This window comes from Cynoglossus semilaevis, chromosome 10, assembly GCF_000523025.1.
Source record: "Cynoglossus semilaevis isolate Cse_v1.0 chromosome 10, Cse_v1.0, whole genome shotgun sequence".
Classification (NCBI taxonomy): domain Eukaryota; kingdom Metazoa; phylum Chordata; class Actinopteri; order Pleuronectiformes; family Cynoglossidae; genus Cynoglossus; species Cynoglossus semilaevis.
Window position 1 is genome coordinate 19,911,214 of NC_024316.1, and position 16,038 is coordinate 19,927,251.

At 46.2% G+C, this 16,038-nt stretch overlaps 2 protein-coding genes and 1 long non-coding RNA gene across 9 annotated transcripts in view; 1 reads left to right on the forward strand and 2 right to left on the reverse strand.

The window, feature by feature from the left end:
- Window positions 1-6: 6 nt before the first annotated feature.
- ren (renin) lies at window positions 7-5,548 on the reverse strand. Of its 3 annotated transcripts, XM_025059617.1 has the most exons (10): window positions 5,438-5,548; window positions 4,186-4,591; window positions 3,561-3,711; window positions 3,136-3,259; window positions 2,460-2,578; window positions 2,156-2,355; window positions 1,451-1,573; window positions 1,196-1,337; window positions 1,006-1,104; window positions 7-479 (listed from the first exon to the last, which is right to left on the reverse strand). In XM_025059617.1, the coding sequence occupies exons 2-10, from the start codon at window positions 4,260-4,262 to the stop codon at window positions 318-320; spliced, it is 1,197 nt and encodes a 398-aa protein (XP_024915385.1). In that variant the 5' UTR covers window positions 4,263-4,591; window positions 5,438-5,548; the 3' UTR covers window positions 7-317. The 3 variants fall into 3 exon arrangements, with proteins under 3 accessions (XP_024915385.1, XP_008317642.1, XP_024915384.1); XM_008319420.3 differs by having other exon boundaries at window positions 2,156-2,352; window positions 4,186-5,537; XM_025059616.1 differs by having other exon boundaries at window positions 4,186-5,537.
- Window positions 5,549-10,335: 4,787 nt separating this feature from the next.
- Window positions 10,336-16,038, forward strand: part of LOC103385505 (membrane-associated guanylate kinase, WW and PDZ domain-containing protein 1-like) — a 35,495-nt gene continuing 29,792 nt past the window's right edge. For all 4 annotated transcript variants that reach the window (XM_017035903.2, XM_017035904.2, XM_025059432.1 and 1 more), the window contains exon 1: window positions 10,336-11,553. In XM_017035903.2, the coding sequence (XP_016891392.1) occupies window positions 11,256-11,553 (298 nt within the window). In that variant the 5' untranslated portion in view covers window positions 10,336-11,255. The remainder of the gene's footprint in view (window positions 11,554-16,038) is intronic.
- LOC103385504 (uncharacterized) overlaps window positions 14,546-16,038 on the reverse strand; it is a 7,074-nt gene continuing 5,581 nt past the window's right edge. The window contains exons 3-4 of one of the 2 annotated variants that reach the window (XR_001760652.2): window positions 14,806-14,875; window positions 14,546-14,675 (exon numbers count right to left, since the gene is read on the reverse strand). This is a non-coding gene — a long non-coding RNA (uncharacterized LOC103385504). The remainder of the gene's footprint in view (window positions 14,676-14,805; window positions 14,876-16,038) is intronic. The other variant, XR_003050889.1, reaches the window with a different exon arrangement.

Sequence of the window (16,038 nt, forward strand, 5' to 3'; positions counted from 1 at the left end):
ATTTGACAAACATGTAAAAAGACAATGGCGTCTTTAATGAAGCCAGAAGTCATCGGAAGTGAATTCCAAGCAAACAAGTTTATTCTCGTTCATTACGGATGTGCATCAAGTGCTCGACGGTCAAGACGGTCAAGACGGTCACATGGCAGCGCCGGGAAAGTGGAACATGTTTCTGGAGGTGATCAGAGGAACTGCAGCAGAACAGTTCCTTCTCTACGTGCACTATTTACTGCTTCAGAAAATGACGACAGCGGACGCTGAGGCAGAAGTTAAACTGTGGACAAAACCAACAGGTGGCGCCGTTCTTAACCCTCTGCTCAGACTGCTGCTGCAAATCCTATTCGATTATTGCGTCGGTCAAACTCTGTGTAGTAGCGGGCAATGAAGTTGGCCCCGAGGATCCAGATAGGACCTGTAGGGGGCGGCACATCCAAGCCCCGAAACGTGACGGTGCAAACATCGCCATCTATCTGTGATTGCTAAAGACAAAAAGAACAGGGTGTTATGAGCTGTCAAACAGTCAACATTCACCGTGAGAAAAATAAAAATAATAAAATGTTCGATTATTTGGACGAATTGTTTTACGAAGCCTTTTCTTAATGTGTTTCGTAGTTTAATCGTGTCTCACTGCTAAAGGCTAACTAGTGCAGCGTAAAGAATTTGCACCACGTCCGGATTTGATAATCAAATTGTAGACCCCCCCCCCCCCAGGGCAGTTATCCTGTAATCCTACAGCTCTTATTAGTTTGTACTAAAATCCCAGCACGGCTGGTGCTGCACCGTCTTAAAGTTCTAATGAGCCACGTAACAGGAAACAGGTGTGTGTGTGTGTGTGTGAAGGCCCCCTGGTGGCGGAGGAGGTCCGTGCGCTGCAGTCACCACAGACACCTGTTCATGAACTCAAACCAGTTCAGACTGGTCTCCGACAGCTTTTACCGTCACATCTCTGTCCAGCCTTGAGCTGTGTGACCTTTGACCCTTGACCTCTCAAAAATGAATCCTTACCCACAGGATGTAGTCCTCGTGGGTGAGGGCGTAGTCCTGGTCCCCCAGGCGGAAGGTGACGCTGGGTAAAGTCTGGACGCCGTCACAGTTGACCCTGTACTGAAGGACGACAACGACCGACGGTGACCGACCGGGATGGGCAGGGGGGGGGGGTTGTGTGTTGGGGTAGTTATCAGGGGCAAACACTTACCCCACTCTCATCCTGCTGAGCTCCGATGGTCTTCATCAGCAGGGACACGGAGGAGGCGGGGCCTGTGATGTAGGAGGAGCCTGTGTCGATCACAGCCGTGCAGCTCTCTGTGCAGAACATCATCTGTGTCCCCACGGAGACCCTGAGAGTGGACAGAGGGGGGAGGACGTCAGTGGAGAAACACCCCCCCACACACACACACACACACCCAGAATAAATGGAACAACATCAGAGGTTGATGATGATGGTCGTCACCCCTTCATGGTGACCTCCCATTTTCCCACTTCTCTTGTGTTCATGTAGCTGAAGGTTCCTGTGTAGTAGTTTGGATCAGTACCGCCCAGAACCAACTCTCCACCAGGGGAGTGTTTAGGGTCTCTGTGAAAATATGAAACACTATTAGCAACTTTATTAAAACAATATAAAAATGACACTGTTGAAAGAACTGATTTCAGCAAAATATACATGTACTATATATATACTGTATATACATGTACTATATACAGTATATACATGTACTACATATATACATATATACATTACTATATACACACATGTACCGTATATATATACAGTAAATATATATATGCAGTACATATATATGTATACATGTACTGTATATATATTTACTGTATATATATATACTCACACATATTTATATATATTTATATTCATAACATCCCAGATATAAAAACTCCAAACTCGTCCAGTTTTTTCTCAATGGACTTTAGTTTCAAAATGAGAATTAAAGTTCAAATACCTGAGAGTGTGTGTGTGTGTGTGTGTGTGTACAGTCAGTGTTTATTTTCACTGAGTTCCAACCTCCTGCAGTGTGTGTAAATACCAGCAGAGGTCACCTGACTGCCCACTCTCTGACTCCTCCCACCAGGACAATAAAACAGAGTGAATTATGGGAGGTGAAGAGCGTTCTTCCACCGCGGGTTCTTCTCTGTGACCGACCTGTTGTAGTAGATGGAGAACACCTCCTCCTGGAGGACGTGCTGGGACATGATGCGGTCGAACACGGGGGTGATGCCGTCGATGGCCGTGTGGGGGTAGCCCATCCCCAGGACGCCGTCAAACTTGGCGAAGACGAAGGGCAGGGCAGACAGCGAGGTGGCCTCCGCAAAAACCTGGACCACGGGAATACCCCCCACCTGCAGTAGGAAGAGAGGGGGGAGTAAAGGGGGGAGGGCAACAGTTGAAGCCCCCAGAGGTGGAGGTCAGTGGGTTTGATTTCACCGTGGGAGGAGCTCAGACTCACCACCACCACGTCTTCACTCAGGAAACCACGGACGCTTCCAGAAGCGTACTGGATGGAGAATCCCGTGCCGTTCTCCACGTAGGTCCAGGACTTACTGGCGTCGTACCTGTTGTGAGTAACTAACAGTTCAAAATTCTTTTGAGAAAGATCTGAGTAGAAGAGTTTGTGCTGCAGGTCAAAGGTCAGCAGTGATCCATCTCCTGGTTCGTCCTCTGACCAACTCATCCTTCAGTCTCAGTCCACATCCAGCCAACAGAACCTCAGTCATCCAGAATGCACCGCCGCTCCCCCGCCCCTCACTTTGAGAACCACTGTACACCATGTTTAAACCACAGATCTGAAGCTGAGGTGAGAAAACGTGTCATTGTCCTCCTGGACCACACGGTGGCAGACGTGGTCAGCTCACTTGCCTTACAGCAACTATTCACTCTGACTGAGCAGAGGTGTGAATGTGAGTGTGAATGGACCCAGGACTCAAACATTTATGGATCATTTTTCTGTAACAAACACTTTCAGCTCTGGTTCTGATTAGTTCTAGCTGTAACTTGTTAAAGTATTATTTATTTCCCTCCCCCTCCCCCCCCTCCCCCTCTTCCTCTCCCTCTCTGGTGTCAGAACTCTCCTGTGGGAACCATCAGTTCCGTGCTGGTACTTTCAGATGCACAGACAGACTTACAGCAGGCCGTGGAGAAGGGGGAGCAGCTCTGGGACGGGACCCACAGGTTGGCTGAGCCCGTGTCAAACACCACGTTGAACATCTGGGCCGGGGAACCGATACTGATTTCCCCAAAGTACTGAGTCTAACGGGAAGAGAAACGAACACATGAACACACACAGACACAGACACAGAGACACAGAGACAGAGACAGTTGTTCCTGTCGTCCTCCCACTCCCCCGTGAATCACAAACAAACTCTGAACACAGAGCGATGAGGACGAGGAGTTCTGAAGTGTAAATGAACAGAAACCAGATCTGCTCCTGGGTCGGAGTTCTCTCAACTGTTTTTGGCTCCAGTTCCTGCACAATCTGTTTTCACCACTCAGTAGATTTCTGCTCATCAACCCCCCCCTCCCCTCCACCCCCACTTCCAGAGTGCCTCACATCCAAGTAGTTGGTCAGGGGGGTGGGGACGGTTCCGTTGTTGTTGTGGGCGGCGCCCGTTCCCTGTGACAGCTCCGTCAACACCTGCTCCACAGGAACTCCCAGCTCCTGCAGAGTCTCCCTGATGGACGGCATCTTCTTCAGAGCGACTCTGTTGACAGACGGACAGTGAACGACACCTCAGCAGGTCGGAGGGAAATCAGCAGAGTCTGGTTATGGTCTCAGTTTGGCCTTTACTGCCTTTAAGAAGGAACAGATTTATGAAAAAGACCAAAGACAAACACATGTTTACAAACACTAACAACGTTAGCTTTAGCATCAATCTTCAAAACACACTTTTTCAACCATCACTGTGGCAAATGTGTTGTTGATGTAAAAACTGGACACGGGCCAGAGTTTTATTCACAAATTATTGAGAAAGAAAAACTTCTGAGACGAATGGAAACAAAATGAAAATCATTTGTCAGTCTCAGTTGATCAGACGTTTTGATTGGCTCACCAGACGTCGTAAAACATCGACACTTTCCCTCATTTTTGTATTTATTTCTCTTTATAAATAAAATTCAGATTCATAGGATTTTTGTTAAAACTCCGATCATCAAACAAAGGTCAAAGGTTTTCTCACCTTCTCAGGGAACGACCCGTAGTTTCTCCAAGTGAAAGCAGCAGCAAACACAGCCAGCAGCTCGTCAGCAGCGCCATGGCGTCCCCTCTGGTGGAGTGCGTTGAATATTCCACAGGTGTTCGATGCCCAGCTGCCCCTGTGTCTGTGTGCTCTGGGCTGCGGTCCGCCGGTCTTTATACCCTCTCCTCTCCACCATGATCCCGGCCACAGGTCACTGACACCGGCTGGGAGTCTTCATGGGGTGATTCGGCTTCAGGGACCCCGCCCCTCGGCCCCTCTGCCCCTCGGCCTCGCTCACACAACCCCTCCTGTGATAAACGGGTTCCAGTGAGAGGTCTGAACTTTGACCCCGTGGAACCACCGCAGACAGAAAGCAGGGGTGCCGAGTCCTGGACGGAGAGAGGAGCTGGGAGCAGATTAGACCGACGTCACCGACAGGACAAAGATTCTGGAAACTTACCCAGCATGCATTTCCCACAGCCATAGATCTGTGCAGGTCAGACTCAGTCTGTCTGTCCCTGAAGACCACGCTGCGCTCAAGTCTGACCTTTTTTTTCTTTTTCTTCAAATGAACAGACCAAATAAAAGGTATAACCCAGAGATGGAGGTTCAACATAAGGTCAGCACCTCTCACAGAGCCCACGTCCTACTTTAACATCATCACATGTTGTTACAGGGTTTAAGACCAGTGGGATTTGATCCTAGATCAGAGCTGGGGCTCAGGAGGCTTTAACCACGGGGGGGGGGGGGGGGGGGGGGGGTGTGTTACTGTGGTATCTGGGCTGTCAGGGTGGGATTGTACTTGTTAGTGTTAGTTCTGTATCAACCACCCAGGCAGGCCAGGGTCCACATCAGGAGCGACCTCAGACAGCTGTGGTAAAGGTCAGAGGTCAGAGGTAGTCAGATAGTCTCTGACATCAGAGCCCTGAGAAAATGATAGTGTGTTTTCACACAGTCTACATAAATAAAACAAAGACCCGTCGGTCGTTTCACACAGAGGAAGAAACGGTTAAAAACTCATTTGGACTTTTACAAAAAAATTATTTTCCTTTAACAACTGGCTCGTTCTAAGTTTGAGGGGCGTTTTTTTTATCTCTCACGAAAGCAGTTCATTAAAATGCAGTGAGCAGAGCTTTCCACTGAAAACACTGCCCCCTACTGTCCAGTATACAATGTGCGACTTAAACTGTGTAGAACTGTTTCCATGAAGAACCAACGAAGACGACGTCAGAAAATAAGTCTGAATAACGACCTGGTGAGGTGTAGACTCCTGAAGTGTCCACTGGGGGCGTCACACTGAGAGGACGATGAGACAGTGGACTGAAGGAGGACGATGAGACAGTGGACTGAAGGAGGACGATGAGGATGAGACAGTGGACTGAAGGGATGAGACAGTGGACTGAAGGAGGACAGTGAGACAGTGGACTGAAGGAGGACAGTGAGCAGATGGTTGTAGGTTCTGATCTAGAACCTTCTGATTGTGTTTTTCTCGGAGTCCAACCTGGAGCAGAGACAGAGATTTGGTCATTTCAGGAAAATTCATTTTTGTAATTTGTCCCAGAAAATGTCGACTTCGACCTCGTTGGTTCTTTTTTTCCTCCAACCGTTCAAACAATCGTCAGACTGTGGGTTTGAATGTTGAAACGTCGATTGTTGTTGGCACGGTGACAAACTACAGCCTGACAACTAGTGAACTGAGAACAGTTCCACGACTGTTCGATGGTACTGTTCTCCAGTCTGATGGGTTTTTAATGAAGCACAGATTTAGACTCAACGCACAAAACCTGTGCTGCAGCCGACATGTACAAGAACCAGCTCCTCTGAGTCACTTCCTCCACATTCACACAGGTGAGTTGCCGTGGTAACAGACGTTTCTAACAGCGTTGGGCAGACGCGGGTTCTGACCTCACCAACTAAACCAACAACAACAAGCCTGGTTCCCACACGGACTGTGGAGCGACACATGCGTCACTCCAGACCGGCCTTCCACCTCCACACCCGCCCTGGTCCACGGTGGGTCGGCCTGGGAAACGTGAAGCGCCCCCCTGTGGTTGGTTTCAAATTCTCAGTCTAATTTGTGACGTTTCTATTTCACACTCAAAAAAACAGAAGGCTTCATTTCAGCAAATGGTAAAAAAAAATTTAAAAAAAAATCCCATTGTCATTAAATCATGGACATTTTTTTTAAAAATCCCATTGTCATTAAATCATGGAGGTCAGTGAAGAGGAGCGTGTGACTCCGCTGAGACTCATCAGTGGCACAAGTCACGTCAGAGGATCTCGTGAGTTATCTGTCATGATAAGAAAGATATGGAGCTGAGCGGTGGGTGTCTGAGGGAAACAGCAGACCAGAACCAGAACCTCAGAGTCAGGTCGACACCCACGGCTCTGTTTACACTCGGGAGCAAAACTCACAGCTTCAGTTCTCAACCAGAAAAAAAGATTTTCTACATAAAATATGTTAAAATAATAATAAAAAAAGCTCATTCCTCAAAAGAACACAGCACCGAGTCTCTTTGTCTGATGTGTGGAATTTCAGTCTGAAGCCAAAGAACTGGGTAAAGACACGAGTGTGAATCCATCTGGGGGAAATATTTAGACAAATATGTGAGGCGGCGTTCATCTGAGGAGAATGTAGCAGCGGAGAAAAGAAAAGACATGAAGCAACAACACGATGAAGGCACTGACTCTGATCTGGAGCTGTCACGTTAGTAATCACCTGTCAAAATCACTCGTGATCGACTGGAGTCAAACTCTATGGGAATCCACGGCCCCAGGTTCAACCCCCCCCTCCCTCCCCCCCCCCCCCCCCCCCACCCCCGCCACAACAACAAAAAACACAAAACCAAACTCATCAGTGGCACAAGTCACGTCAGAGGATCTCGTGAGTTATCTGTCATGATAAGAAAGATATGGAGCTGAGCGGTGGGTGTCTGAGGGAAACAGCAGACCAGAACCAGAACCTCAGAGTCAGGTCGACACCCACGGCTCTGTTTACACTCGGGAGCAAAACTCACAGCTTCAGTTCTCAACCAGAAAAAAAGATTTTCTACATAAAATATGTTAAAATAATAATAAAAAAAGCTCATTCCTCAAAAGAACACAGCACCGAGTCTCTTTGTCTGATGTGTGGAATTTCAGTCTGAAGCCAAAGAACTGGGTAAAGACACGAGTGTGAATCCATCTGGGGGAAATATTTAGACAAATATGTGAGGCGGCGTTCATCTGAGGAGAATGTAGCAGCGGAGAAAAGAAAAGACATGAAGCAACAACACGATGAAGGCACTGACTCTGATCTGGAGCTGTCACGTTAGTAATCACCTGTCAAAATCACTCGTGATCGACTGGAGTCAAACTCTATGGGAATCCACGGCCCCAGGTTCAACCCCCCCCTGGTCCCCCCTCCCCCTCCCAGTACCTAAACCTGAATGAAGAAAAACAAATGCTGAAACCAAACCTTTTTTAGTCAGTTAAATGCAGAACATAAACAAATCAGTTTGAAAAAAAAAGCCCAGTCCAGTGAGTACTGTTTATATATATATATTTAGCTTGAAGGACACAGGAGGCACTGGAACTGATCCAGTCTGACATCAGTGGACATGTGAGGCCTTCAGGAGAAGGTAATGTTACACACCATAACTACCTGGAACTTGTGTGAGATTTACAGCGGAGTTATTCCAGCCATCGTGTTCCATTACAATTATACAGCAGAGTGAACGTGTGTTTGTGGGCCTGGTCTACGTGAACTGATGTGAGAACAGTTCCCACATGTCAAAGACTTTCTCTGTTTTCAAAAAGCCAACATCTGGGGAACACATGGGAAACCCGTGCAGCTCCTCGCTGCAGTGTTTGCCACTCAACACCGTGTGTCACTGTCAACTAGGGGCAGGAATATTTACTGGGACCCTGGAGGTCAGGAGGTCATGGACACAGAACTGTGTGGATTCATCTCTGTATCAAACAAACAACGAGAACTCTGGATCACAAGTTTTACTTTGATAAATGTCCATGGCCCCCGTGTGGTCCGTGAAGGCACTGCAAGTGGTGCCTGGCCGGGTGGCGTCATGTTTGTTGTAGTTCACATGGAGTAACATTTTTGAAATATTGAAGTGTTCCTGAAATAAATATGTTTATTTATTTTTTTAAATCATAAAATATGTGTCCCTTTTGTAAACATGAAACACCAACTCTTTAAAAGAAGGTGTTTTACTTTATTATAATTCTAGACACTTCCAACCTACTTTACATTTAACTTGGGGGCATCGAGCAAAAAATTAAAAACTTTTTTATTTTAACCAAAATGGCAGATGAAATCTTTCTGTTGTTTATGAGATGACAAACTCCCTACTAAAACATCAACAGTCAAACCTGGGTTTTGAACTACCACCTCATCCACTGATGCTCTAATACACTGATCAATATTAGTTTCCAATGTGAGGATCAATGACTGCATCTTTACACTTGTGTGTATGATACTTTTTTGAAATAACACAATTGGTCAGAGACTAACAGGACATGGTTGTCAATAAGAGCATGATCCTGGAACTGTTTTTGTTTTTGTGTCTGTGACATCCTGGAAGATGACCTTTGATAACCTCTGACCTCACACTTCCTCTAACAGAATTAGTTTCATTTTAAATTGGACACACGTCTCAGTAGTCCACTACCACCACCGTGATCTGTCTCATTCTAACGTGTCAAGCCTGGTTGGTTAAAGCGTCAACGGCACCACCGTGTGGCTACATTCAATATTGCACAGCATTAAAAGATGCGATGATTTTTGTAACTTAATATAGACCACACAATGACAAATAAATATCAGCTTTAAGAAGCACCTACATTTACACTCATTAGATTTAATGCACAGTAAAAGAGCAGCTAATGTGATATATGTCTAAGAACTTTTCTGTTGAACTCAGGGTGTAATATTTAAAGAAGAAAAACAAAAGACAGGAAACACAATTGAGATTTTAGTACATTTTCAGAATGAAAAATAAAATATAAAATATATACAAAATGTATATATAAATTTCAACATTAATGCTATAAATTAGATACAAATAACAGATATAGCATTGGAATTTAAAACCCTTATATTATAATTTAAAATATTAGGAAACTATATCTTATATATTAGACCACAATATATTTGCTCACATGTTGGTGGACTGTTAATACATTAACTTAAATAAATTCCAGTCAGTCTTGGTTAGTCTTGTCTTTTGCTTTGATTCTTATGTCGTCACGCAAGTCGTTAATATTATCCAACATTGATATTGTCTTACTTTGGATGGTGCGAGACAATATTAATAACTTTTACAACAATAAAATATCAAATATATAAATACTAAACGCTGAATCAAATGTAGTCAACAATTATTTGTAAACTCACATTTGCGTCTCATCACTCTCTCCAGCCAGTCCGCCCCGGGCTGAGGTTGACGCCGACTTAGGTGATCATTTGCAGGTGGTTTTAACGTTATGTGTCACATTGAAAATGGGGACTAACATATTTTATGCTTTTTTTAAATTAAAAAACCCTAGTTTCACTCTATGTTTTCTGTTCTTTTCGCCTCCACTTCGTGACATTTTGTCGACATCGCGCCAACAAGTTTGTTTTGTCGCCATCACTTCCCCATCTGTCTGCGCGTGCGCAGTTATATGGAATAATCCATTCGGTGAGAGAGGAGGGGAGCACATAACAACCATCAATCCAGAAAAAAACGTTTATAATGAATACAGATACAAGACAACGTTTAAAATCAATTTACGATACATTAACGAGGCATTTTAAATACCGGGGTAGCGAGTCACAGCCAGTTTACCTTACTTACCGGGAGCCCACGGGCCGTCAGCCCCCCCCTCTCTGCCGTGGCTCCACATGGTGGCGGTGAAACTGAATCTTTCTGACAGTTGCCCCTCGTCGTTTAAAATCTACGTTTACTCCACCTGTGACACCAGAAACATTTGTTTATTTCCCCCCAGGTCCCTTCACTGGCTCCGTACGAAACGGTTTTACAGCGGAGTTTAATTCAAATATGTATTTTGATGTAATTATTTTTTCCCCTTGTATTATTAGTACACATGTTCGAACAAGTTCACCAAAGACTATATATTGTGGTCATCCCTTGTATTATTAGTACACATGTTCACCAAAGACTATATATTGTGGTCATGCGGCGTTACTGCAGCTGGCCCAGTGGGTGGCGCTGCCGCATGAGCAGTACTGTACCATGTTATCATTCTGCCATATTTTTTGTATGAAAACAACGACAAAACACAGATGTTCAACATCAGTTCAAGAACATTCGAACATTAAATCATCATCGTTTTCACTCAGTCGATAAACCAAGTCCTTATCGTTGAAGTTAGTCTAGATATCGTCCTGTTCGGTTAAATCGTTAGTTCGTCAGTTTGGATCTGGTGGTGTCTTCGTGGTTCCTCCCTGACTTGACCTTTTTCCATGTTGAAATGTCTGTATTTATAAATGAAAATTACAGAGCAGGGTTTCTATTGACGGCGGTTGTAGTTTGTTTGGAAACATGTGAGGGGAGGGGTCTGGAGAGCGGCTCCAAGTGGATATGTGGGATTTTCTCTTCGTGAACAGCAGCTGGACGCATGCGCTGTGTCTCCGCTCCTTCTCCATCCTTTAAAGTGAAGGAACCAGCAGAATCAACTTATTTCTTTACCTGCTTAAAGGCGCCGCCGGCGGAGTGAGAGGTCCGGGACCGGGACGACGCGTTTTCTCCTGGAAAGTTTCAAGAAAATAACTGTTCACACGGAAGAAGCAGAGAAATCACAAGAAGACGGTTCGCGGAAGCCGGGAGCGCGGATTACTGGAATCAGAGCGTGTGTTGGTGTCACAGATGCGGAAACAACATGAGTGGAAACCGCGGAACCAAGTGTTTTCTCTCTCACGCGCACACGCTTCCAGGGTGATGAAGGTGTTCAGTTTGGCGCGACACTCACACACACACACTCACCATGAACTTCCCAAGTCCAGTTTCCTGGCACCTTCTCTCCGGGTAACGTCCGGTCTAGTGAGGTAACAGGCGTCAGGTATAACTGTGATGATGTCAAAGGTGATCCAGAAGAGGAACCACTGGATCACCAAGGTCCGGGACTGTTCCCTGCTGCGGGACGCGCGCGGGGAGCTGAACGTGGAGCTGCGCGGAGGAGCAGAGCACGGACAGTTTGTGTTTGTGGCCCAGATCGGTGAGGATGCGGTGGTTGGTGAGGGTAAAGTGAGCGAAGGAGAGCTGCTGCTGGAGGTGGAGGAGCTGCCAGTGCCCGGGTTACCGCTCTATGACGTCATGACCGTGATTAAGTTCTGCAGAGGTCCAGTCAGGCTCAAAACTGTGCGTCAAGGTAAGAAGTCAAAGGTTCCTTTAATGTATGTGTGTGTGTGTGTGTGTGGGGGGGTTCCCTTTGACACCAGGTGTCTGGTCTAAGGACTGAAATCCACTTCTTCTAAACCAGGGGTGTCCAACCCTGGTTCAGGGGCCACATTCAGCCTAGTTAGATGTCAGGTGGGCCGGACCAGAGTGATCACCACCACAACAACAACAACAACAACATTTAATCAAACATCTTTTTACAAAACATAAGGTGTTTCTGCAGTTTTTTTACTTTAAATTAATAAAATATTTGGCCGGGTTTGGTCCACAGGCCATATGTTTGACACCCCTGCTTTAAATGTTCAGTTTTTTTTCTCAGGAAAATAGAAAAAAAAAATTCAGATGGTTCTAGATGAGAACCTGACCATGTGATGTTTGGATGTTTGGTTTTAAAAAGCTTGACGGTAACTGGTGACAGCTGCTGGAGACCGGTCTGAACTGGTTTTAGTCGTTGACATCACACACCTGCAGGAAGGACTACACATCTGTCTGAGGACTTTCTGACTGGAGTCACTGGCAGTGGCTGCTTTTCCTGCAGCTGTCTTTCACCACTGGAGGAAACACAGTTGGGCTTCGTGGCCCAGGGGCACGGAGGGGAGTAAAGGTCAAAGTTCAACTGCTGCCTGATGGTTGAAGACTACTGTTCATCCTCCAGAACCACAGGCAGCAGTGGAGTAACACCATGATGATGATGAAGATGATGAAGATGATGATGAAGGAGATGTTGCGTCCTCACAGGCCTGACAGGAAGCTGCCCTGATTCTTCCAACAATCTGGGTCAGATCATCACAGTCACACGTGACATCACTGACAGTCGTGCGTTCTCGTGGCTCCGTCTCACCGTGACATTCAGACCAAACATTTAACAACAACAACATTTCGTTTTTACATTAAAAAACGAAACGTTTTTTCCACCGTTTTCACCAGGATTCAGCTGAAATCACAGGAATTGACGTGAGATTTTCCATCTGTGACTCAGGTGAACTGGTGCGTCAGGTTTGGCTGTGGAACACCTAAAAAAACCACAAGGCTAATAAAACGACTTGACTTAGCTGTAAATTGAACTGGTTACTGTGTTAACAACATAATAACACGTTAACTGGTCCTAATTCACCAGAGCTTGTGTTTGAGAAGCTGAAAGAGTTTATTTGTAGGTAATTAAGTTTCACAGGTAAAATTCACAATGTGATTAAATGAGGAAAATAAAATTAGCCTTAGCATTAGTTCAAACGACGTGAATTAAAGTAAAGTATTCTCAGTCCATTGTCTTGGAATGAACAGATACTCCAGCTGATGGCTCTGTGTTAATGATGCAGTACTAACATGTACTCAGATGTACTTTGTTGTAGACTCTCGTCGTACTGCGTGAGCAGAGTGTGTCACGTCTCTGAGCGTTAGCTAAGCTTGACTTCAACTCTACTGCAGCTGCGGCTGAGAGTCGGCCGACGGCAGCGTCAAACACGGCTTGTTTTTGTTTTTATGTGTGTTTTTTACAAGTATTTTTTAAAAACGTCAGCGATGTTTTTAATGTTTCACTGAAACGGTTTGATTCCCTGACCTGTGACTGTGGAGCCCTCTGATCATCCTCCCTGGTGCAGCACTGACACTGTTATATAACCAGAACAATAGCATGGTGCTGTCCACTCATGTGTGTGTCCATTAGTCCACGCTCCATCCTCGGAGCTAAAACCTCCACAACAGGACAAACACTCGCTGCTCTGAGCTGCGTCGTTGGAGGAGAGCAGCAGTTTGACACCGTCTGGAGATGAAAAAAATATTCAGAGATTTGGAATGGTTGTCAAATATCATGGAAACAGTTTGTACTTCAGTCACGTAGTGCAGTCAAAAGATTTAAAATTTGACTCTCAATATTTACATGATAGTTGTGGATTAATCATGTTGTAGCTAACGTTAGCTCTGGTGTCTGTACCAGGACTGTTGTAGCTAACGTTAGCTCTGGTGTCTGTACCAGGACTGATGTAGCTAACGTTAGCTCTGGTGTCTGTACCAGGACTGATGTAGCTAACGTTAGCTCTGGTGTCTGTACCAGGACTGATGTAGCTAACGTTAGCTCTGGTGTCTGTACCAGGACTGATGTAGCTAACGTTAGCTCTGGTGTCTGTACCAGGACTGATGTAGCTAACGTTAGCTCTGGTGTCTGTACCAGGACTGATGTAGCTAACGTTAGCTCTGGTGTCTGTACCAGTACTGTGGACTTGAAGTACTGCAGTGATTTATTTTCCTAAAATACTCTCATCCTTGATCTTATCCAAACCGAGGCCAGGAAGTTAAAAACCTTCTGCTCAACAAGCCCAGCAACATAGTCTGGTCGTCACTCACTGAACTTTCTCGTGGTTGACGTCACTGTGAATGTTGTGCCAGAGTTGAGGTGACTGGCAGAGGTGTAATTAGACTGGTCAACACAGACGTGTGTCTGTAATTATTTTTGTTATATAAATACATACACACATATACATATATATTTACAGACGCAGCTGCGCCCCCTGTGTTCTGGACCTGAAGTACAGACGTGACCTCTGGTGTCTGTCGCTGATTCTCCTCTAGTTAACTGAGATGATCTGTGAAACTCAGTCCTCTGACAACCTGACAAAACCTTCATTGTTCTTCACATTGTGTTGAGCTGCCATGCAGAACTGGTACTGACGCAGACACAGCCCCCCCCCACCCCCCCCTCTCTGAGTGGAAACTTTATCACGGTGCTCAGGCAGGGTGGCTGGGCAGCCGGGGGCAGGTGTGTCCCTCCCTCCCTCCCACTCACTGTGGAATGTAGTAACAGAATCCACCTTTACATTCTTGTGGAGAAGGTGGAACATTACACTCACTGCTGTGGGGGGGGGGGGGGGGGGGGGGGGGGGGGGGGGGGGGGCGTGAAAACATTTCTGTCTCCAAGGGGCAGCATGACAAAGAATAATTGAGAACCACTGCTCTAGACAAACTCAGGTTTGAAACCGTCTCATTCTGGACCATGACTGACAGCCATGGAATGTTGGTGCTGATCTCTGTAGATCTGTGCTAAAACGTCCAACAGGAACCGTTCAACTGTTGACATGGCAAACCACGTGTTTGAACAACCTGTCAGCCCATCAGTAATGTTAGGTAGGAATCATAATGTAAATACACTCAGTGACGGTGTAGTACTTTGAGTCCATGTGACTAATCAGCAGATCTTTGCTGTGGTCAAAGTACAGGAACCAGGACCCACCTTGGCACGCCCGTCATGTTCTTATCTTTGTTTATCAGCAGCTCGTAGGTTCAGTTCTCGTCGTCTTCTCCTGGGAGAGAGAGAGTGAGGGAGGGAGGGAGAGAGAGAGAGAGAGAGAGACAACCAGGTATAAGGTCGGTGACAGACGCAGACTGAGTCGCAGTGAATCTGAGAGACACAGAAGGAACCGACGCACTACGCACCTCCACGGTGTCCACACCTCTCTCTCTCTCTCTCTCTGTGTGTGTGTGTGTGTGTGTNNNAGCGTTCTCCCTCTGTTCACACATCTGCCAGGGATTACTGACCATGACAGACCCTGGTCCAAACACATGGATCCACTTCTACTTTGAGTCTGTGTCTTTGGTTTTGTTGTGGGTTTGAACTCCAAAATTACACCTTCCACCAAAGGCAAATAACACACAGTGTGGGAAACGTTCTCCTTTCCCAGCTCTCCTCTGTCATTACGCTGGGTTGAAGAGAGACTCGAGGAGAGCTGGGAACCTCACAACGTCTCACAACGTCTCACAATGTCTCACAACGTCTTAGAACGTCTCACAACGTCTCACAATGTCTCACAACGTCTTAGAACGTCTCACAACGTCTCACAACGTCTTAGAACGTCTCACAACGTCTCACAACGTCTTAGAACGTCTCACAACGTCTCACAACGTCTTAGAACGTCTCACAACGTCTCACAACGTCTTAGAACGTCTTAGTCCAAAACGTCTGTTTTCTGACGTCTACAGCGTGAGCCTCAGATATTTGAATCAAATATCCACAAACCATGTCTGTTCTTCTCCTTATCTCCCCCCTCACTCCCCCTCACTCCCCCCCCCACATCCGTGGAGACCAGACCCCCATCAGAGCAGTCTTTGATCTGTGGAGGTTGAAGGTTTGTCGAATCATTCTCCTCTGAAAAGGTGAAAAGTTAAAAGTCAACAAAGGAGTGACAACATCAAACAGGTGCAGCAGTGACAGGACTTAGTTATGGTCTGTGGGTGAGGGGGGGTCGGGGGGGGGGCGTCTAAATCACAGCAGGGTCCGACTTCCTCCTGATGTCGATGTTCTCACTCAGTCACAGCTTCACAGATGAATCTGAACAGATCTGCTCTGTGGTCGTGGACCAGTGTCATGACTGAGAAGATCAGCTGAGGTGGACCATCAGCTGAGGTGGACCATCAGCTGAAGTGGACCATCAGCTGAGGTGGACCATCAGCTGAGGGGGGACATCCA